The sequence below is a fragment of the Colletotrichum higginsianum genome, chromosome 5, assembly GCF_001672515.1.
Source record: "Colletotrichum higginsianum IMI 349063 chromosome 5, whole genome shotgun sequence".
In the NCBI taxonomy this organism is placed as follows: domain Eukaryota; kingdom Fungi; phylum Ascomycota; class Sordariomycetes; order Glomerellales; family Glomerellaceae; genus Colletotrichum; species Colletotrichum higginsianum.
This window is the reverse complement of record NC_030958.1, coordinates 133,109-155,978: the sequence shown is the minus strand read 5'-3', so window position 1 is coordinate 155,978 and position 22,870 is coordinate 133,109. Positions and strand designations below refer to the sequence as shown.

General features: G+C 54.5%; 4 protein-coding genes across 4 annotated transcripts; all 4 read right to left on the bottom strand.

Moving 5' to 3' along the window:
* Positions 1-4,647: 4,647 nt before the first annotated feature.
* CH63R_06984 (Beta-1,3-glucan-binding protein) lies at positions 4,648-6,233 on the bottom strand (the record flags this gene model as incomplete). The annotated part of the gene is made up of 2 exons (XM_018301959.1): positions 4,648-5,584; positions 5,704-6,233. The coding sequence occupies 2 exons, from the start codon at positions 6,231-6,233 to the stop codon at positions 4,648-4,650; spliced, it is 1,467 nt and encodes a 488-aa protein (XP_018156737.1).
* Positions 6,234-12,082: 5,849 nt separating this feature from the next.
* On the bottom strand, positions 12,083-13,426 carry CH63R_06983 (Fasciclin domain-containing protein; the record flags this gene model as incomplete). The annotated part of the gene is made up of 3 exons (XM_018301958.1): positions 12,083-13,081; positions 13,150-13,191; positions 13,292-13,426. 3 exons carry the CDS (start codon positions 13,424-13,426, stop codon positions 12,083-12,085), a joined length of 1,176 nt encoding a protein of 391 aa, XP_018156736.1.
* A 4,078-nt stretch (positions 13,427-17,504) lies between these two features.
* Positions 17,505-17,759, bottom strand: CH63R_06982 (uncharacterized protein; the record flags this gene model as incomplete). The annotated part of the gene is made up of 1 exon (XM_018301957.1): positions 17,505-17,759. The coding sequence occupies one exon, from the start codon at positions 17,757-17,759 to the stop codon at positions 17,505-17,507; it is 255 nt and encodes an 84-aa protein (XP_018156735.1).
* A 3,424-nt stretch (positions 17,760-21,183) lies between these two features.
* CH63R_06981 (RNA-binding protein with serine-rich domain 1) lies at positions 21,184-22,293 on the bottom strand (the record flags this gene model as incomplete). Its single annotated transcript, XM_018301956.1, has 2 exons — positions 21,184-21,954; positions 22,048-22,293. The coding sequence occupies 2 exons, from the start codon at positions 22,291-22,293 to the stop codon at positions 21,184-21,186; spliced, it is 1,017 nt and encodes a 338-aa protein (XP_018156734.1).
* Between the last annotated feature and the right edge of the window lie 577 nt (positions 22,294-22,870).

Sequence of the window (22,870 nt, the reverse complement as noted above, 5' to 3'; positions counted from 1 at the left end):
ACGTAGTGACTTGTCCAAGTGAGCGCGGCAAACGAGATTCGGGCCCAAAACCACCCCAGTCACCCATCATCAAACCCTCCGGTGGCTCTTCAATGGCATGTTTGCCAATTGAGCGGGAACCATGTCGTGGCAGTGTAGGGCAGAAGGGCTGAACAACCAACGTGGGTGACCTGGTCTCACTGAAAGTAGGCAAACCCAAGAGACGAAGGCTGGAAAGGGGGCAATGGTTGTGCATCCGGCCGGTTGTGGTTGTGCTTATTTTGGGGTCTTTTGTCCAAGGCGCCAATTCTTCGTATTCGCGGTGTTGCAGGTGCAAACCCACCAATCCGGGGCTCCGAATACCACACAACACACACACACACACACACACACACACACACACAATCTCCCGTCTCATAACGGCTAACCAGTCGACTCACTCGCCGTTGAGATCTCTCGCATGATGTTGATACCGATGGTGGCGGTGTGAGATGGGACGTGCCGACAACGCAACCGCCGGCAGGTTCCGACCAGGCCTCCAGCCATACAATGGGCGCGAGAAGACGGGCGTGACAGGAGTTCAGTGTGGTCTTTGCCATAGGGGCTTTCACCACCCACTGACACAATTGCTGCGAGAGTGCCAGCTCATGGGTACAGGGGTTTTTGCCCAAGCGAGCGGTGTTGCTCTCCGTTTTCGACATGGCCCCTGGTCTTCCCACGCAATTAAGCTTATCGCGGACCACTGCCTCGAGTTGCCGGCTCCGGCATCACCACTCTCTCTTATCATAATTGCCAATATCAAGTCATGCTCTCGTCACCCGTCGGCGGCATGCCTTCACACGTATCACCATCTCCAGTTGCCGAAATCGTTGTCCAGCCACATGTGCCTCCTCGCGAGAAAAACAAGCTTTTCTGACTTGGGACCAGAGCTTGCGGCACCAGCATCCATGGCTCACTTTTCTCAACTTTGGTGTGGGCAGGCCGCTCCATCGCCCGGTCCAGAGATATCGTGGCAGGGCATCCAATTTCCACCCAGACCATGATAAGGGGCAGGAGGTTTCTGGCGCCGCCTCCCAGCCAGGAGGAAACCACGCGGCTTCACCAACCGGCCCCGTCCCGCTGGACTATTACTATTGCACGCGCACAGTCCTCGCGGGAGTGATAAGGGAGGGGAGGGACTCGTCGATTAGGGGTTCACGGAAAAAACGTGGTTTCCCACGACTTGACAGGACCATCTGCTCCAGCCCATACGCAGCCCTGGAAATGGGCTCCCGCAACGTGGGATGTTCCAGGCGGCTCGCTCGTGGCGTTTGTGCCCATTTCAGAAAAAAAAACCACCAACCGTCGTCCTGGGTCGTTCGAGCTATCGCCAAAGAAAGTCAGTTGCCAATCCCGGCTTGATACACCGCTCGACACCCCTATGCCCGGAATAGCAAATGCCACCACATCCTGCCGGATGCCCAAACTTTTACCGGGCTCATCGGGTTTCCCTCTCCTAAGTCCCCCCTCTCAAGTATGTGGTTCAGATTCTAGGCCTCAACGGTTCGGGCGACCCCTTGTCAAGATAGGAGACCAGCAAAAAACGGGACATCGCAGTGTTTCCTTGCGAACGGCGAGCTGGCGCCGGCGTCTGAAAAAGCTTGCATCGCCTGGCCTCGCCTTGCCTGGGTGGAATGAACGGCTTGCCATCTGCCGGAGAGGCGGTAACCGGCACCTCGAACGCATGTTTGACATGCACCGCTTCGCACGATGAGGCACTTATTAACAGACGACTCGGTGTGACTGACAGCTTGGCAGGCCGGCCGGCCTTGCGACAGCACCGCATTGTATTTGTTCTTTTCTTTCCCGTTCTTCACTACGATCACCAGCACGTTGTCGTCCGCGCGTCGCCCTCTGAATAAGCCAGGTTGGTTAGCTCGTCGGCGAGATTCCTCGGGGAGGATCTTTCCGACCCACCGGCATGGGTGTTGGGTAAAAATCGCGACGGGCGGATCCTCCGGGAAGAAACAAACGCGGGCGGCTCCATTTTGGTGTGCCATCAAGAGATTTGGATAATCAAAAAGAGTCAAAGAGGTTGCCGCAGTCCGACAACCCCCCCTTCCTCCATCCCCAGTCTCCATCTCCAGACTCCAACAGCCCATTTTTCAAGCTGAGGTCAAGGCGGCGTTTCTCCATCGTTTGTCCATACTGCCACGACGGACCCTAGCGTGAGGGGAATGGGGATGACTTTCCCCGGTTATAGCAAGAACTCCGATAGCTTGGTCAACTATGTGTAACGGGGCTTGAATCTCCCGTGGCAGCCTAGGACGAGGATAGATGCCGGCGACGCGGGCAAGGTCCGGGACGGCTCCTGCAACAGGCCATGGCAAGCTCCCAGACGGCAAGTCACCCCAGGCGGGCGGAAGGAAATTCGACATGGGATTTTTCGCTCGCACCGACTGGGGGTCTGTTCTGCGACAAGGAGGCAAGCTCGTACGATGTAAGATGTATTGGGGGATGATGGCTCGTCTTGTGTGACGTACGTAAACCTACAATCTGAGAATACTGCACCGGCCGGCAACGGTACAACAAAGAAAGGAAGAAAGAACACTCCTGCGGTCCGCGGAGCACGGCGAAGAATCGAGATCGGGCAACGTACCAAGACGTTCGTCACTCCGGAGTCTTGTCTTGGGTCCTTGGCCCAATATCCCGCGACGAGCAAACCAACAACAGACGGGCGAGCAGGCTGTCAGACTGGCGGACCTCTAATTTCACGGAGTGGAACACTGGGAAAGGGTGGAAAACAAACATCCTTTCAAAAGCTCAAATGTCTCCGGGTAATCCCATGTCCCATGTCACGCCAGTAGGTGCCCTGTAAGAGTCCGTCTACCGAGGTAGCAAGGCCTTCCCTGGAAAGCCCACTGAAAAAGGCTGAGAAGAACGCTCTCTGACAGTGTTTCCCACCCTGAACAAATAGGACGAACACAATAGGACGAACACCCGTGAGCTAAAACAATCCCTATGAGTCTGTTTCTGAGTCGCTGAAGGCGGTTCGGTGAAGCAAACCAAACCCCACCGGGGGGATGCTCGCTCCGGCATCGTCTGTTGACAACCCTCCCCCCCCGCGCCCACTGCGATTCACCCGCAGCAACAGTTTCGACGTCGATCTGAAGCCGCCGTTTCCAAATGTAAGTCTCCTCTGGATACACGGACGGCATGAAAGAATTGCGGACGCTGTAGAAGCCTGGAAAGGAAAAGGAAAAATAGGTCTCGGTAAGGTTTCTTCTATCCTCCAAACCATGATTCACCCGCCCTCGTGCCGGCGATTCCCCCCTCCCTCGCCTTCGCTCGCGAGGCGACTCGTCTCATGACTCTCATGGGGGAGATGCTGACCTAAGGCCTCTCTGATACGGATGTTCCAATTGAAACCATGCGGTTGCACACCGCCGTGCGAGAACGGATCTTCCCCTCGCGCCCCGAATCCAGAAAGAAAGAAAAATGGTTCATCCGTGTATCGAGTTTGATAGCCTCACTCTTCCGTGTCGCGATTCGGTTTGTGCTCCCACGTCATCCTGATACACCAGAAAAAGAGGCAAACCTTGATCATCGGCAAAACGCCGAGACACCATGTATCCGTAACCTCAAGATCCGCGCCTCCTCCTTGGGTCAGAGGCCTCGATTCCTCGGCCGAGTCAGACATACATTGAGGGGAGGCGCGGCGAGTTTACCCCTCGAGAGCAAAGATGAATGAGTGCCGCGGGTGCCAGCAGAGGCCAAAGTGACAAATCACTGACCAAACCAGCCTGCATCAGAAAAGTAGGCGGGCATTGATGACATTGCAGACAGCTGCAGCTCACCCATCCTTCTTAGGCATAGAGACTCTAGGCATAGAGACTCTAACAATTAATGACTACGGACATGATTCGATCAGCTACGGCCCGGCCGGACCAGCAGGCCCAGGGTCCCAGCCCTGCACCCTCACCCTTGATTATTGGCCTGCCTCTGTCTGCAGCGCAAGAAATGCAGTGCTGTCAGTCACCGCCGCAGGGTTGCGTGGGTTTATTGATTCTGGGCTATCTCACGCCCGGGGTCTTTGCTGGACCAAATGCCGCCTCTGCGACGAGACCCAGAAGGGAAGCATGCTTCCCGCCAGAATGTGTCGTTTGACGATGCATCGTCTGTCAGCAGTAATGATTTCTGCACCGTCTGCGTTCGGCTTTGAGATGCAGGGATACAGACCTGTAGGATCTCCTGCCGATGTGATCAGTTTACTGCACGCTTGATGACACCACTGGTGTCAGTGTTTCATTCTATGTCTCTCAACCGAATCTTTTTTGTTTCCTCTTCTCTTTTCACAGGGGACTATGCGAAGTGAGGGCAACAATTTTGTGTATATGAAAATTGTTCAAAGTTCATTAAGGTAGATAGAGTAGATGATGATATGTTGTGTCCCAATATCTTAATCATAAACCCAAGACATTGTCGTCAAATACATGTGCTTGTTGCACCTGGGTAACATCCTATGTGTTATCGGTATTCCAAAATGATGGGCCGTCCTTCGTGTGAAACCGCAACGCACTACGCGCCAGTCGTCTATCCACTAATAGCATGTCGCCGTCTATGTGTTACTGTTTACGGAAAAATAAATGGAAACTAGAAGAAAAAAAGTTGCGCCGGCGACGGCTGCTTTTACAACTCTTCGTTGCCGTCGCATTGCTGCCACATGGAGACCTTGGAGACAGTGAGCTCGGGAGACGTCCACGTGGGAAGCCACTGGTCGCGGGCCTGCCAAAAGTCCTTCTTGGCGTTGGGGCTGGTGCCAACCCAAGGCTTGCCCGACTTGCCGTCCTCGAACCAGCCGTTGGTGCCTCCGACAGCGACATTGATGATGAGGTAGAAACGCTGGTCAAAGGGCGTGTTGGCGCGGCCCGTCTGGCTCCAGACGTCCTCGAGACGGGAGCCGTTGGAGTTGGTCTGGGGGAAGTCGCCGCGCTGCCACATGGGCTCCTCGAAGTTTGTGTAGAGAACCTGGAGCAGCCGGCTGTTGATATAGGTGAAGATGTACTTCTGGGACCATTCGAGACCGAAAGTGTTAAAACCGTCGGCGTACGTTGTGTGCAGGGCCTGACGCTTGTTGTTGGTGCGCCACCAGGCGTCGTTTGCCTGGTCGGGGCCCCAGTGGAGAGCGGACGAGGCGATGTTGTTGCCTCCCTGGCTGTAGGTCCAGTTGTTGCCGCGGGACTCGAGAATGTCAATCTCGCCAGACAGCGGCCAAGGTCCGTAGGTGCTATCGACGGGCATCATCCAGATGGCGGGCCAGAGCCAGTCGCCCTTGGGCAGCTTGGCGACGACCTCGACGCGACCGTACTTGATGGTTGCACCCTTCTTAGTGTTTATGCGACCGGACCTGGTGGGTGGCACAATGGACGAGTTGCCGGCCGTGGTGTTGGTGGCAGCGATGCAAGACGAGGGCTGGTCAGAGGTGCAAGTGCCATCTTTGAGCAGGTCAATGACGGTGTCCTTCTCAATGAGGGCCGAGTCTGTGAGAGTGGGACGAATGAAGAGGTTGCCGTCCTTGATGAAGACGTTCTCGTCGTCGGCGGTAGTCATCTGAAACTCGCCATTGCTGTGAGAGAGGTCAGCATGGAGTGAGCCTTGGTGGAATCCCCTACCAATCGGGTGGTGATGAGGAAAATGTCGACGGAACAAGACAACAACAAGAATAAAAACAAAAACAAAACGTACCCGAAGCCGCCGACCTCGACCTCCTTAGTCCAGACGTTGGAGTCCAGGCTGCCCGAGGCAAAGTCCTCCATGAGCACGGGGCAGTACTTGTGCTTGACGACGCTGCGGATACCGTCCCAGACGAGGAAACCCGAGACGGCGAGGCCAATGAAGATGCCGACGATGGGGATGATGGTGACCCATTTCTCCTTGGGGTCGGACTTGTCCAACCAAGGCTTCTCGACGTCTTCCTTGCGAATGCGCCTCGAGTGGAAGTAGCGCTGAGAGCGTTCATCAAAACGGGCGCCGATGGCGCTGGACGAGCCGAAGCTCGAGGCAGGACGGGAGACGGCGGGGGTGCCGAATGGATTCGTGCCGACGGGGCCCCTCTGAGAAGCCTGTGACTCGATGCCGTCGCCAAAGGGGTTGCGGCTATTTTCTGTGTTGGGAGTGCCGGGGCGATTAGGGGTGGCCGAGGCCGTGGTAGCTGTCGAGGGCATTCCGGCTACAGGGCGGGAGTAGTAGCCCTGGCCGTATTGGTCCTGGTCCATTGTGGATGGAGAGGAGAGGGTGTGTCTCGGCGTGGTGAAGCCGGCACTTGTTGAAGATTCGCGGTGGGAAGAGACGAAAACGGAGCGAGCGTTGGCAGTGATGATAATGGTGATGGTGATAGTAGTGATGGAGTTGTGGCGGTCTGTCTAGGCCAAAGGACTCAGACTGATTGAACAGCAAACGCGTCGGCGACCACTGTCGAAAAGAGCGACAGGAGGTAGATTTGTACTGCTCGGAACGGCGGGCGACTGACGGCGAGCGGAGCAACGAAGAGAAGAAAGAATGGCAGTTGGGCGTTCCCAGACGAAAAATGAGGCGAGGCCGGGTAGGTAAAAGCAAAAGGCGTAGGCGTAGACGTAGACGTAGTAGACGGAGGACGCGGGCAGATTCGAGGACGCTCCTGGACAAGACTAAGATTGGGAAGGGTCAAGTGCGCGAATGGGTACGGCACTTTCAGCCACTCACTCACACTCTCTCTATCTCTTGCAGTAGTAATACTGTACGTCGTTTGGTTCTGTTGTTTCCCACGTCAAAGACGCTCTCTGGAGGGGGGGGGGAGTGGAGGGGGATGATGCATGTGGGACAAAAGCAGCCAAGCTCCAGCTGGCTGGTCCTAATTAGGCCCAGCCAGTCCAGTCCATCCTGCCTCCGTGGGTCCTTCCTCCCAGCTCTTGTCGTGCCTTTGTGAGTTCCTTCCCTCTCCCCTCCTTCTCAGCGGTCATGCCAGTTACAGTGTGCAGCTGCGTAGCGTTGGTCAATTTTAACACAGTATTTCGGCAGCCCTTCGGCGACCCCATTCCAGTGCAGCTGAAGCCGGGGCTACTTCTTGTTAGCGTTTACTGTAGCGCCTATTGGTGCTGCCGTCCACCAAGTAGGTACACTTGGTGAGAGTGGAAATGACGCGCACTGTACACTGTATACACTCTCTCTTTCTCGCCTCCTTTCACTCTCTTCTCTCGTTGCCCCTGTTCCTCTTCCTCTTCCCCTTCTTCCCCCGCGTCACTGGCTTTGGATCCGGCCTTTGTTAAGTTCGGCCGGGCCCGACTCGTTTCTCCATTGCCAAACATCCATCACCACGCCTTACACTGGGAGTGGGACGCATCGTCATTGCCCTCGAACCTGAAGCACTCCAGTGCGTCCGTTTGGTCCGGTCTGGTCTCACCGATTGTCCAATATTACCACCCAACGACATTTCTCCCTCTCTTCATCTAGGCGCTTCCGTTTAGCTGCACGCCAAATTGAGGACCAAGTCATCAACAGAGAGATACCGAATCGCGAGTGTGGTCTTGACGAAACCTCACTATTGGCAACTTGCAGGCGCTTCGCCCTCAGCCTTGGTGATATGATAGCCCAGCTGCCGCCGGTCTCTCTCTTTCCCCCTGTCTGATCCGCTGCTCTATCCGTCCCACCCTGTGTGCGTTGCGTTGCGTCCTCTGACGGCTTCCAGGTCCAGGGCCAGGTCCAGGTCCATTCAGCTCCCCCTCTCTTTCTGATCACAATGGGAAGAGAGACCAGAAAAGCAGCAAGGGATTTTGGTCTGGCCCAAACTCCTACTGGTGCGTCGGCTAGCTTCGTGTGGCGTGCATGCATCGGCCGGTTCGCTCAACCGTGCGTTGATGCCCTTGTTCCTGCATCAGGGCCCCCTGGTCCCTACTCCCCGCCAAGTCGCTGGTCGGACGAAAAAGACGCGATAAGGTGTATGCTGCCTCTTCAGGACTAGATCCGTCAACGCCCACGGCAGTATTGAATCCGTCTGCCTCGACCCGTCTTGGCCGTCTCCTGGCTTCCTACTGCAATTTCCACCCTCACGTCAAACGCCGTGGCCGCCATGTCGCGATGGCGTCAAAGCTCGTCCACCGTGCGCCTGTTTGGTCGTCACACGCCATACAAACGAGAGCCCTTGTCTTCCCATAGCGATACGAGACTGACAAAATAGCGAGGCCAAAGCGAGGGCCAGTGCCCTCGTTCTTCAACCAACTTCAATGCCCACCGCACGTAGAACATCGGATGAGCCTCTCCCTGCAGTACCGGCTTCTTGGATGATCCGCAGTTCAAGCTCGAGCAGAAGATCGGCAACAAAACAAAAATGCTTCTAGATGTCACTCGACCGCCCTGCCCTGCCGCCGTGGCGAGCAGCAAACCAAGTGCTTGATCAACAACGATCCAGCGGAGAGAAGGTCTATACCGGCCCCACCGTCCGACGATCCAGCGTTCCTCGCCAGAGTGACTCTGCCCCACGCTAGGACGTCCGAATGGAACCCTTCGTCCAAGATCGATGTTCCGGGAGCTTCCCGCCGACGTGGTGGATGCTGTTCTTTGTTCCGATCCGAGCTGACAGACGCCTCCAGCCTCTACCAGCTTGTGGCTATCTGATTGGAACTCTCGGGACCGCCGCCTTTGTCAGTCCCAAGTTGGCACTCAAGACGGGCAAACGAAAAGTTAGCCCCGGTTTCGCTGATACACAATGCCACCTCTGGCTCCCTCAACTGCATGCTATTGATTGTCACGCATGCAACCATCTGCAGTGCGGATAGGTAGTTGTCAATGCATGCGCTGATAGGGATGCTGCCACCCTGCCCAACCCTTTGCACTGTCCCTCTCTCACGGGTAAGAGGGCCGATTGCACTGCATTGCGCATGCGTTAGTCTTTCGATAGCAGCGTAGCACCCAGTCGAATTACTGCTACTGCTGCTGCTGCCGCTACTGCGTTGTTGTACGGCATCATGGCAGGCCTGGATGAGGCCATGTCGGGCGATCCAAGGGTACTCTGCATTCCCGATTTGGGACATGGCCTACTTGTTGGGCTTCAGCTCTCGCATTTCAACGAGTCCAGACTGCAGTAACCTTCCTGGCTGCCTGTTTTCCTTGCAAAATCCAAGGGAAATATCTGTTCATGCAGCGACAATCCCAGCTGAACCCGACCCGCAGAGCCGGTACTTCTCAATGCTCCGGTTGTAACGCTAGAGCTTGTTCCCACGGGCTGTCTGTCATGCCGCATACGGCGCCCAGAATGAAGCCTCTGCTGCATGATGGAAGCATCCGTATGTCACCGAGTCCTTCTGTTTGCCCATACAAGTTCTCCGTGAACTGCGAGACGTCAACAAGACGGCTGTACGTCATACCCGGTCTGTCTGTTCTGCGGCCTGCCTCTTCCACGCATCTCAAGCTTGAAATAACGCTGTATCCCGTCTCTCAAGCTCGATGATCTTGCAGAGTAGAGAACCCATGAACATCGTCCTCATTATGGGTGTGGCGGGCAGGACGAGCCAGTCAGCCGTTGCATAAGCTCGATAACCCCGCCCGCCCTCGGGCTGCCCCTCCACTTCGTATTCTACGTTGGCTTCGATTTGCCCCAATCACTGGTCAACCAGTCACTCGTGCAGCTCGTGTAGCCGTTTTTATTTTGGGGTGACCGCATGGAACGAGACAAACCCCAACCCTCCCGGACGCCTCTTCCCCTTTGCCCTCCACGTCAAGCTGCGCAAGTCTCGCGTTGGTGGTATTATTGCACTTTGGCCCTAGCGGCCTGCCCGCATGTCGTCCAATTGAGACGACCTACTTCGTTTGTTGTTATCTCGCTCGCCCGGCTGCGTGCGTGTTTCAGTTGAGAAGGACGGATAAGAGTTGCGAGCTGCGAGCCCCATCGTTCGTTATCTGGAGGTCCATGTAGGCAGTAAGAGTGGGTAGGGTCGATACTATACGGTGTCATGTCTGCGAGTCGCTGTTGAGGTGGATGGCCGGGGCAAAGCTCGTCTGCATCTCTCATGTGCCAAGCTCGATACCTCTTTGCCACCCCCCCCTGCTTACTGGAGAAAGGCTCCAAATGCATCCCTTGCACTCTGCAACTCTGCGTGGTCGTCTCGTCGCGGGCAGGCGGGCGATGAGTACCGGACTGAGACACGTAGTCAAGGCAATGCAGAGCACCCTACGCGAGCTGGAGCCGGACAGCTGGGTATGCGTTCTCTCCCGCCACGCCTGGAAATCAGGTTCTTGTCTCCGTGTTACTGTCTACTGATTATGCAGCTGAGGGTGGCCAGCTGGCAGGCGTGAGGTTGGTGTGGTGCGAGACGCGGGCCTGCGGCGTCGGTGACCTCGGTTGAGGTGTAGGGGGGCTGGGTGATGTTGGGGCGTAGGAATGAGGTTTGAAAGATGTTCGTGTGTGGAAGGTGACGGGGTCTTGATGAGGCTGATGATCGAGGTGACGGGTTAAAGCCGAGGCTTAGATAGCGATGTCAGTAGATGGGCCTCTGTGGCCTGGGGGCACTTCTTGGAAGTCTTCCTAGCTTAATGTGTGTTGCTGGGATGTTGCTAAACAACTTGGCCTGTGAGGTTGCATTTGAACTTGTGTCTTCAAAGCTTGTCGTTGTCGAGGGTGCGAGTTCACCGGCAGAGCATATGCCCCGGTCACACGTACCACCTTCTCTCATTGCTCGAGACTTGAGGATTATTACACATTTTTTAGTCTGGTATGTCTTCTAAAGACACGCCATGACCGATCGACTTAAAGAAATCGGGCCCTGGACGACAAAACAGTGTCGTGGCCTGTTGTCGAGAGCTCAAAAGTGACACCATGCCTTCTGCGGTACAAAATACTTGGGAAACGCTCTTATAGACAGTAAGTTCTGAACATCTTTCGAGATCTTCATAGTTTCCGCCATGCCTCGAGTAGCAGTAACAGTTATTTTTTTTGATCTGTTGAACTTCCAATAGAGCTGTCCGCTTCGACAGGCTTTCAAGATATAGTAGGGGTACAAGAACTATTTTTCAGCTTCTTAGAATATGGCTTTCTCCTTGCGTGAACCAGAATCAAGTACAATTTCCATATTCAAGGCTTGTTTTTTCATTCCTCTGGCACCATTCTCCTACCTGGGAAACTTGGTTCGAATCATGTCCTTCCGTTCAGACAGTTCATCGAGACCTAGAAACTGATCAACGGGTTGCTGAAGTCGACTGTCCAGTTTACGACCGATGACAACCTGCAAGTGGATCTTCTCACCGGCATACTGCGTATTTCTTATACTAGCCGATCATATCAAGTAGATATCTTCGTTCATGTTTCGGTACTGGAAGGTAGACGTGCTCATGACGAGCCGTCGGCCTCAATCAAGCTTCACCTTCCGAATCTAGTAACCAGAATAGGAGGCAGTTTTAAAGTGTCAGAGGACTGCTGATCAACTACGTGGCAAGGCAGCTGCTAATAGTTACATTAACGTGTTCTCGCGCAAGGCACATCAAAAGCTACCATGATGTATACCTAACCCATCCTTGCGAATGCTTGCTTGCTTGCTTGGGTAAGTGCAGCTGGCGAAGCGATTGCCATTCCGCGTGTCTGCCACCATGGACCAGCCGAATCTAATATTCTCCCCTCGCCTCTTTCCCTCCACCATATCCAATCTTCACGACTTTCTATGCCACGATCAAGTTCTGTGAATGAGAGGGCATCATATTGGCCACTACACCATATCGGACTTATTTGGATGGCTGTGGAGCATTACGAAAAAACCTGACCTTTGAGCTTGCGGGCGAAGACCCGGACAAAGGTGGAGATAGTTGAGTGGAATGAAGTCTGCTGGGTGAAACAGGGAAAACTTGTAGACATGGCTTGGATGGCCAGAGTTGGCATTGCAACTACTGGCCTAACGATTGCAACTATAATATCAAGGCCTCTGTGAGCGCACTACATCCCGCGCAATGTACGCGCTGTTTTCTTGACTCCAAGTATTCCAACTTCTTCAGGCCCAGGTTTGAATTCTATTTACAAAATGATCCAGTCAGTGCTTTAGCATTCCAACATCTACAGTGATATCGTAGCCTCGTTCTGTCCGTGCAAACCAGGCCCCGTTCCGAATCAAGTCAGCGCTGCCAACCCTGCAAGCAAAGCCGCCCCAGCAGCCACGCCAGTCCGCGCCGCGGCACCGGGGCTCGTGGCAGTCCTGATGGCCGTCGTCGATGCCGTCGTCGATGCCGCCGTGGGAGTCGCGGTGGTTGTCACAGGACAGCTCACGGTGCAAGGAATCGCCGACGTGAACGGCAGCCCAGACGCCGAGCTCTCGGGGAAGACGGGCAGCTGGCTAACGGCGGTGGGGTCCGGCGTCGCCGAGGCCGCGTTCGGGTTCAGGACATTGTCGACGATGTGGAGGATGCCATTTGCGAGGAGGATGTCGGGTTGGACGATCTGTGCCGAGTTGAGGAAGAGATTGTTGCCAGAGCGGATGACGTTGAGGTCCTGCCGGGACAGAGTGGTCAGGTTCGTGCCGTTCTTGAGGTCCGAGGAGGCGAGAATGCGGCCTGTGACGACGTGGTAGTTGAGGATGTTCCGGACAGCGTCTTCGTCCAGGTCTCGGAGGGATCCGGCGACGCGCTGGAAGGCCTCGTTGCGCGGGGCGAATATGGTCACGTTCTTCCTCTCCGACAGCGAGGGGAGGAGTCTGGCGGTGTAGAGCGCCCCCAGGAAGGCGGGGAGCTGAAAGGAGTCGGTCGTGATTTCGAGCCTGGCAGGGGGGATCATGAGGTTGTCGACGACCTGGATGAGGCCGCCCGCAAACTTGATGTCACCTTCGACCTGGGTGGTACGGATGCCCTCGGACGAGGTGAAGACGGTGACGTTGCCGGGCTGCTTGTTCACCATGACGTTCTGTCCGCCAGTGACGTTGGTCCAGGCCGGGTTCTGGAGTAGCGAGGAGTGCAGGACTGACGGGCCCGATTCGAGAGCGCTGGTCGAGACTGTGCCTTGGAGGATGTGGTACTCCAGGATGGGGACGGCGATGGAGGGGTCCGTTTCGTTCCAGATGCCGTTTAGTTGGGTACCGGGAATGTTCTCGAAAGCCGCGTTGGACGGCGCAATGATCTGAGCAGTGTGTTAGCCCTGTGGACCACATTCTTGGGATTGGAATTTTCAGGGAAACTTGCTGTGACGCCATCGTAGCTGGGAAGCTTAAGAATGACTTCGGGGTATTTCTGATCAGGAGTCAGCAAAGGGTCGATAACTTCATCATACATCTCGTTCGCCATCAACAGAGGGTCGAACCTCACGCCGGCCAGAGGCAACTCAACTCACTTTGATCAGGTTGTAATAAGTAGACAGATTTGATTTGGACTGAAGAACGCTCCCGAGGTCATCTTGTTGACCGGCAACGAGGCCGGCCAACGACAGAAGGCTGAACACGCCAGCCTTGAGAGGTGACGAGAGCATCTTGTGGCTTTCTGACGGGTACTTGGGTGGGAAAATCGAAAGAGCCGATCGGCCAGGCAAATCCACAGCAACCTCTAACGATAATCTCTCTTCTATCAGGCTCGAAAGACGGGTGTATTGGAGTTCAAGCTAACGGTATCGTAACAATTGAGCCATAACAACAGATAGGCTTCGGGGGACGAGTTGGCCCGTCAGAGAAGAGAATGCTGTCTGAAGAGGTCGCCACGCCACAGCTCGACCATCGGCGAGCGCCCTGAGCCCTGCAGATAGCTCTGGGCCCCCGGAAGGGATCATCTGCATCTAAAACTGGGGTAAGGCGACGTCGATGGGACAATCGGCTTGGCAGAAAGCCACCGGAGGGGATGATGGGGTTACCACTGTCACAAGGTGATTGACCCCAGGGCAGCGACGAGATTGATGTCTTGCAAGCGGCTGGGACCGCACGCGATCGAGACACCTAATACGCGGCGGCATCGACAACAGGTGAGAATGGTAAGAGAGCTGCAAGGCTGTCTATTGCTTGTATTCGAATACTTAACGGGCAAATCATTATCTACGTAGTCCATCACATGCAAGACGATGTCGAAGCCAGAGATGTGCCTATTGTTGCCCGAGAATCATATCAACCGATATCTGTTCGCTGTTGGCATTGGCAACGGGAAGCCGAGCGCCACTACAGAAGCACAGTCCTGTTTCTCGTCCTCCTCCCTTGACAAGCCCCTGTGGACAGCTCGGCGAACCGAGTTCATCCTGCTGTAGATGGCAGACGGAAACCGACATGATGGGGGTGGGGGTGTTTGGGTGGGAATACCAGCCGATCGTTCCAGGGGCGAGAGAGACATGCCTGTTCTGTTGCAAAGGGACTATTGTGGCCCTGCATGAGAAAGTGAAACGACGAAAAAGAAGAAATAAGACACATCTTGGCCGGCATGACAGCCCTTTTGGTAAATTGAAGCAGAGTAGCTGTTGCTTCCAGGGCGTTGGGCACCACAACGTCTGACAGGAGGCAAGTTAAGGTGGTATGTTGTTGTGGACGGACATGTCTACAGTGGGGGGGGGGGGGGTCCATAAGTTTGAGATCAGGTATGCCTGTATTTTAGAAGGGGGTGATCTCGGAATTTTGGGTTGGGACTGTAGCTGTGGGCCATGGGCCATCTTCCTAGGCAACATATGTCTCGGCAGCAACCGGGCTAAGAAACAGCAAGTGAATTGAGTTTCAAAGAGGAGCAGAACTTATAGTTAATAAGATTAGCCTTCCCGCCCTTGCAAAGTCCTGTGATTCGAAAACACGGATGAAGTGAACGGACAGCGGCGGACCAAGCGTTTCCCTTTCACTCCAAGCCGATACGAGTTGCCCGTGCCATCCAGGCAGCGTTGCCAACAGTTAGCCAAGACCGTAACGTTCTTGGCCCTCCCCCAACACGAGCTGCAGGTGCATGAAGCATGGATTCACAATAATAGCGCTTTAGCAGTGATTGGAGCTCGGCAAAGGTGGCCGCTGCAGACAGACAGACAGACAGCTTTCACCGTGGAACTGCTCCCTCTCATCGCGAACCATTGGCCCCTACTATCTAGTTTTCCTTGCCCGGCATGCTCTGTTTATACCATTCGCAGCGCCAGCGGCAGCCGGACGCATGTGCTATGCCCCATTCTATTGTCCGTCACGAGCATCAGCGGTTTGCTTGTCCCCTTCAAAGCCCGGGACCGTCAATGACGGCCAAGAGGCGTTATGGCTACCTTCTACGCGCTACAACGACCATGGCTCCCATGCAATGACGGGGTCATGCCCTCCGTCATCTGTTTTTACCCCCTTTTGTTTGTTGGTCTGCTTTCCGAACGTTCATGAATTGAATGGGTTGCCGTTGTGGTGGGGAGAACGTTCCCAACCCTTACTCAAAACCTGTTAGACACTCTTCTCCGAGAACACGAGGCGAGGCGCTCGTTCGTTCATGTCCAGGCTATGACGTGCAAAGTCATGTCTAGATACCCAAGATAGATTCCCGGTCCTTCCAGATGTGAGGTCTTCTAGCGTCTGGTTCTGCCAGAAGAAAGATCCATGGCCCGTCTATGAGTCTTTGAAGCCGTCCCATTTGGTAGTCTCCAAAGAGTTCATTCCTCGATGGAACTCATTGGCGTGATATCTATGCTTCCTCCCTATGGCGCACCAGAAATCCATGATTCTCCAATCTGACAGCTTCAGTGTACTTTCCTGTGTCTACCAAAAAGACTGCGATGGCCCAAACAGCATGTCTGTGTAAGAGAGGGAGGGCGAGAGCCGCATTCGTGAGATTGCATCACGCCTAGTCGAACTCGAGTGCTTCTCAAAGGTGCATTGCATTGGCGAGCTCCGAGAGCAGGAGTCCCCTCAGACCAAGGCTGGTCACTTCCAAGGATAGCCCGGCAGACAGGAATAATTCAGGCAAATTTACGAGCGCGAAGGAGCTGGTGATTGAAGCGATAAATTTCTACCGGACTTTCTCATGTTGTGTTGCGGGTTCGCGGTCTTGTTGAATGGAGAACCTAGGAGACTCTCGTACCCTCTGCTCCAAGGTGCGTTGGCAAAATGATCTCGGACTGCTTGTATGCGTTAGTGCACCAAGGAGTGGAATTTGTAGACTTGATGGGTGCGCGGAGTGGAAAATGAGCGAAGGCCTTGGGAACGATGTTGACTTTGGCCGTGCATCACGAGATTCCCGACAACAGCAGTCATGGACGATTAAAAGTTATGCTATTTGAGCAGCAGATTGGATAGATTTTGGGTCTGATTATGAAGAAGGTACGTGAAACAGAAGACAAGCACTCAAAAGACACCATAAGTCTCTTCTCAAAACTCAGCTCTCGACTCCAAGACAGCTTACGCCTAGCTTTGTGTACGCTTCGCCTAACCCGTACTACCACAATGCTTTGCAAATGAACGCTCGTTGAATATACGAACGGAGAGACAGTTCCAGTATGAAGAGCCGAACATTGAGCCAAAAAAGTGCTTTAAATCGTGGCCAGTCAACGCGATGGTATTGGGATACCTCCCCATGCATATCGGATCATGCCGAAAACATAGCTAGGAAAGGTGAGATGGTGGATGAAGCATCGAGCTGGCCACGCTTGAAAATCACGATATCTTGCTGATTAAAGATATGTGGATGTTTGTAAGAGCTCCTTCGATAGCTGTTTGCAGCTGGTGAGGCGATATTCTACAGTGTCCCATCGAAGTGCAGGTCTGCATTGAAAGCGCTATTCAACTACACACGTAATTGCTGGGGAGGCTGGGTCTCATCGACGTATTCAGAAGCAACGGAGACCATCCCAATGGAATGAACATGCCTAGGGTTCGGGCTACAGTTTGGTGCAACATAACAAGAAGTCTGGCACATTCAAGGGCAACAGTTTTACTCTCAGATTGGCAGTCGGCGGGGTACGAACAACAGCGGTCTAGTTAATCAATCATCACCACAATACAGACGACCAACAGCTCATGCCGTTTCGCATTCACACCTGGGCCGCCTGCCTTTCTTGGATTCTAGTAGTTGAAAACGAAAGTGAATTCATGAGTATTTATGCACGAACACCAACTCCTGCTCTGAAGAAGCGAAAGCGAATGATACCCAGGCCGTGTAAATGCGTGTCCCTGCCATGTATGCTCCCCTCCAACCTACAAATTAAGAAATATGCAACAATTTTATACGCAGATAATGTAAGTCTAGTTCAACGATGTCGCTTCGGTGAGCGGTTTGATTCCATCTGGTCGTGTCGGAGTAAAGGGAACGAAAGAGACGGAGATGAGACATTGGTGAAAGAAAATGGAGGGGTCTAAAGGCGAAGGGTGGAAGCCGGTTGGTTTCTGAAGGAGAGAAAGAGCCTTTCGGTTAACCATGCCGTGCGACAGCCGGGTTCCGGAGCCTTGACGGCTACTCGGTCGACGTGCCGCGTCGGCCAGCTGGGTCCTCCGCAGACACGTTGGAGAGCTCGACGAGCCTATGAGCACTGTGGCGGACGAGGCCATCATCACCCGCAAGACCGACTTCGGAATCACCAACAAGATCCATCCACTTAAGTCCCCCGGCAGGCAGCACGCAGCTCTTTACGGGCTTGGAGGAGGCGTAGGGACATCCGGGCGGGGGCCTAATGGGCCGGGACGCGGACGGGGCGGCGGTGTAGGCGGTGCCGAGGGGACCTTGCTTATGAGAGCGAACACGTCGATGGCGAGCGAGGGGTTGCTTTTGGGAACGTGTTGTTGGGTTTCTGGGTAGACTCGTTGTCCGTCGTCGTGGCCATGTGAGATGTAGGCTGTGACGTGATCTCTGTCGAAGAGGTTTGCGTAGACGGGGGAGAGCATCTTGGCTGCGGGCGCTTTTTCTCGATGGGAGGTCTTCAAAGGGACTTGACCGTGTGGTATCTAGGTAATTCAGAGTTTGAGCGGGCTATTGGTGAATGAAGGGCGTTAAAATAGGCTTCACCCGGTGATAATAGTTCAGAACGGTGAAGACAATGTTGGTATGGTCCTGTCGCCCGAGACAATGAACTGGACGACGACGGGGCTCATATATGCTCTCATCACAGATCCTTCATGAGGCTTTGCATTCAAGACACATATGTACACACAGGAAAGAGACGACAATTCCCAGGCAAGGTAATCCTCCATCTCGCCCAGAAGACCAAGACTTGTCCACATGTTACCAAGTCCGCAGGGCTCATATTACCTTGGGTTTCCAAATACGTCAAACCGCCACTGGCCTGGCGCTTAATTCGCATATTACTCCCTGGTACAACGTGATAGCCAAATCGTCTCCACGCCAAGAGTCCCGCGATGTGTGGGAGGGGGTAAGCTGGTTAGGACACCTATTTTGACGACTCTACCTAGACATCCCAGGCAAGGTACGCCGGGGTACATACGGCCCGCCAGCAAGATTCCCAAGAACCGGGAACTGCCAACCACATTGCTGGGAGGGCTCCCAGAAACCCGGATAGGAAGGGCACCCCGCGAGCAAGGAATAGGCAATCGTGGCGTGAGAGGGGGGCATCCTACTCCGGGATGGGGGTCGAGTCTGACAGTACCCCAAGGTTGTGAGATGGGCAACGCGGAATGATGACAGATTGTGACGGAGGAGGGAGATACGCCTTGCTGAAAGCTATTATGAGTTAAACCAATCAAGCCGAGCGACGAGCACAATCGGAGCAGATGCTCGGTGGAAGTTGAAGAGCACTTGACCCATAAGCCGTAAGCAACCTGGCAGTACCAATTCTGACAAGTTTTCTGCCTTGACTTTCGCCCGCGTTCTACGGGTGGTGGGTGGTGAGAGTCCCGCCCGAGTGATCCGTCATGTGAGCGGCTGTGATCGTCAGTGTTTGAATGTGGATCGTGATCACGCCAGGGTTGGCCAAACGGATCGATGAAGACAAGTAATGAGAAAGGACAAGAGAATGCCATCACGGAGTCGTAGCAGAGTCGGGGACCAGTCCCAAACTAGGAGGTTGGAGGGCGGATAGACGACGTATGTGAGATTCCTGGGCCAGGATAGTGTGGCTCGACGTTTTCCCACCCAATCCCGAGCCGGAGACGTAGTCCCGCGAAGGAGGGATAGTAAGGTGAGACACGGCCACGCTGACACTCCATAAACGAATGGGCATCAGGGAAGACGAGAGGCTCAAGATGTTGATGTCTCTAGGCTTCAGTAGGCAGTCGAAGCGAGGGACGCGCAATTTGTGGTCTAGCGCAGAGCCGATGGGGTGGATTCGACCACACCCACACCCAACATCCCACGCTCTGCACCCAGCGGGGCTGGTTGGGGCAGGACGAGGGTGTATGTCCATAGGGCTGAAGGATTGCGAGGCTTTACCAAGCGTCGAACAACGTTCCACAAAGTTTGTCGAATGCTGGAGCTTGACCAAGGACGGTCAGCGTTTTTTTTCTTCTCGATCAGCCTGAGTGGATAGCGAACCCCATTGTTACAAGGTCGCCGATCGAGATAGATGCGTTCCTTTGACCTCATTTGGCCTGCAGAGCTCAGCTCAGCCCTCCCGAGAGAGCAATGTGGGGGGGTTTGATCAGGATGGTGAGGACAGCGGCCGGGATTCAAGACGGCGGAGTTCCTCCCTTGCGCCGCATGCGGACTCTAGCCCAGTGCCATTCAGCGGCGGGCTAATGAGAAAGAAGGGATGCCGTAAGATTGGGAAACCCAATTTTCCATGGGCCAGGACAGACGCTCTCTTTCACTTACAGAATGTAAGCAACGTAAAGGTCGTCCGGAGTCATTGTCGGCCGCTCCGGCTTCAAAAACACTCCCCTGCTGCAGGCTCATGCAGCCCTTTTGTCAAGGCCCCAGGGCAACAGCGGTAAAACGAGGCAGGGGGGTTCACCAACAGCCAAGACGCTGCCAAATTATCCCCAGTTGTCGGTACTGGCGCTGTTGCCACCACGTCTGCTGGGCTCGACGGCCATTGGCTGGGCAAGACCAGGCCGGTTAGTGTGTTGCGTGGGTGGACGAACCGGCCTCAGGGGACCTTTGTCACTGATCCCAGCATCGAAGTCAGCTTGATCGGCTCAGCCGGGTTCCTATGACGATGGGAATATTTCGCAGGCCACGCTGGTTGACAAGTGAGATTGCGCCTTTGTATAGATTGTCAGCGCGGTCAAGACCGAGCCCCTCAGGAATTTGCGCCAGCATGAAGACGAGGAGAATTCGTCAGTCGTCGTGCAATTATGGCGCTCCTTGAGGTACTGTGCATATCCGTCAAGTCGTCGACGGCAATATCGGATATGATGGCTTTGGTAGCCGCACTGTCGATGTCTCATTGTAGATAGAAGTAAGCAATGTGACGGTTTGGTCAGAGGAAGACGTACTATCCACCTGCTGCCTAATGCCTCGATGATGGTTCATCTGTGACTGAAATTAGGGATTACAAAACCTGGAAGCTTAGTAAACAGTGAAGAGCTGCAAGCACCCCGACTGACAAACACCGGAGACGTCATCAAACATACGCTACGTTCACTCATCTACTAACGTGGAGGAGATACAGTGAGGCGTGACCAGGGAAGCAATGGGTGTGGCGTAAGCTCACCTAAATTGTCATCCACTCAACCGCCCGGGCCGAGTAGAGTACGGATCGACTTCTCCGTTGCGTGGGCCTAGTCTTCGGAATCTGGTCGAGACCTGTCGAAGGCATCAGGGCAGCCTCAAGAAGAGGTATCGCAACAACGGCCAAGAAGAGCAAAAAAAAAAAAAAAAAAAAAAAAAAGAGGCTGTGCTCGTCGGATTGATTTCAAATGGCGAAGGATTGCGGCGAAGGTAAAAAGAACCGAAATAGGACTGACCAATCTGCCATGCAGCCCTTCTGATTCGTTATAATAGGAAAATCTAGAAGAGCCCAAGCAACAAGCCGTGCAGTTCGTAGCATTATACGTACTGCTGGTCACTTGGTGACCATTTGCGGACTTCCTTTAATCATTGAATAGGTTACGAGCCGGGGATGGTCGGGTGCATAGAAGGGGTATGGAGAACCAATGCGGATTCATCTCGGCAGATTCGCGTCACGAATCGAAAAGGGGACGAGATCATGTGTCAAGAAGCGGTATTCTAGGCATACCTCTATGCGATTAGCTGAGAATGCGTGTAGGCATGGTCAGGTCTTACGGGTCAACTGAGGTACCCACGCCCGCCGCAAGTTGTAAGGTGGGTATCCCAACCGACTTTTCCTCGTTCCTCCCAAACGCCGTGAAATAACAGAACCCCATTTTCGCCAAGTCATGCTAAACCTCTCGTTCATCGGTATCCGCGGCCGCCTCCGCGACCGCCACGGTCGCGGGATTGGCTTGGAGACCGGGATCGACGGCTGTCGTAGCTATCGTAGCTGTCTCGGCTCGGGCTCCTTCTCCGGCGGTTACGGTCGTTACCTCGACCACCGCCGCCACGTCTCGGGGGTGGTGAAGGAGATCTGGAGTAGGATCTGGAACGGCTTCTATATCTGCTTCCACCACCCCTGGACGGCGGAGCGGCACCAGGGGATCGAGTCGGAGAACGCGACGGCGAACCAGGCCGGTATGTGTCTGATCGGGGACCGAATCGACCAGGCGGGGGCGACGCGCCTCGTCGAGGGCCGTTGTGGCCGAAAGAGCCAGCCCCTCGCCCTCCCCCGCCTCTACCACCACGACCTCCTGGGGGAGGGCCTCTGGGGTCGAAGCCTCCGCCACGACGGGCCTGGGGAGGTGCTGGGGAAACCTTGCGTCGAGGGAGAACGATAGAGACGTTGATTACGGTGCCGTCAAGCTGTGCCTCATGCATGTGGGCAATGGCTTCCTCCGCATCGGCTTCGGTTTCATAGAGGATGTACGCGGTGCCGCGGTTGGTGCCAACTAAATAAGGAACGTCAGCTTGGTGGATTTGTAGCCCGAACATAGGGGCCAGACGGAAACTCGAGGGCGACTTACGTGTTCCGTTGATGGGAAGATGGAGGTCTTTAATACGTCCGTATTGGCCAAAGATTTCCTCCAAGTGGTCGACGTTGATATTTTTGGTCAGACGCTCGACAACAATCTATGGGAAGACGTCCGTCAGCTTCACGTACTCCCAGGAAACAGAGAACCTGCGTGATGTGGGAATAGAATGGGAAGAAAAAGTGCGTCTGACCTTGGTAGTCCTCACTGAGGGGCTCGCAGAGCGTCCTCGGCTATCGCTACGACTGCGGCTGCGGCTGCGACTCTCCGTTCTGTGTCTGCCACTTCGTCGCGGCGTGGGTGATCTAGAACGAGACGGGGAGCGTGAATCGTATGAGCGACGGCGGGCTGGCGAACGTGACCGGTTGGACATCGGCGTCAGAGACCGGGTGCGGGAGCGGTAGCGGTCGCGCGAAGGCGATCTCGATGCGGAAGCCATTTTCGTATGTGTTGCTGTTGCTGTTGATGTTGAGGTGAATTTTCGGCTCGAAGTTTCGAATTGGCATAAAGACTGGAGACTGAAAGTCAAGGAACGGCAGGCGTAAAATCGCGACCTTCTTTCCTGCCATGGCCCGGATTGACGTGTGGTCACGTGAAGGCGGAGCATCTCACCAACGGCTCGGTCAAAAGTGGGTCATTGTGCAGCGGCGCCGTTGCTCCCCACTTGCCTTGGTACTATGATAAGTAGGTATCTACCTACGTACATAGTATGTACCGGGCTTGCAGGTACAGGGTTTCGACAGTCAACAGTTCGATGGAGACCAAGAAATGCATTTGATGAAGTCAGCAGATAATGGATATTTTGCATTTAAACATCTCTAGAACCAGTTCTTTCCCTCTTGGAGGCGCTCCCTTAATCCACATGTGGCCAAAACAGTTATTTCGACAAGCAAAAGTTTGCAAGTCATTGGTGGCATGTCGCGAAGAGATACATCGGAGAATGCGGGTGGGTTGGGCCATGCTTTCCAAGTCCATGTTTATATTCCTATTAGTGCAAATATACAATCGCTAGTGAC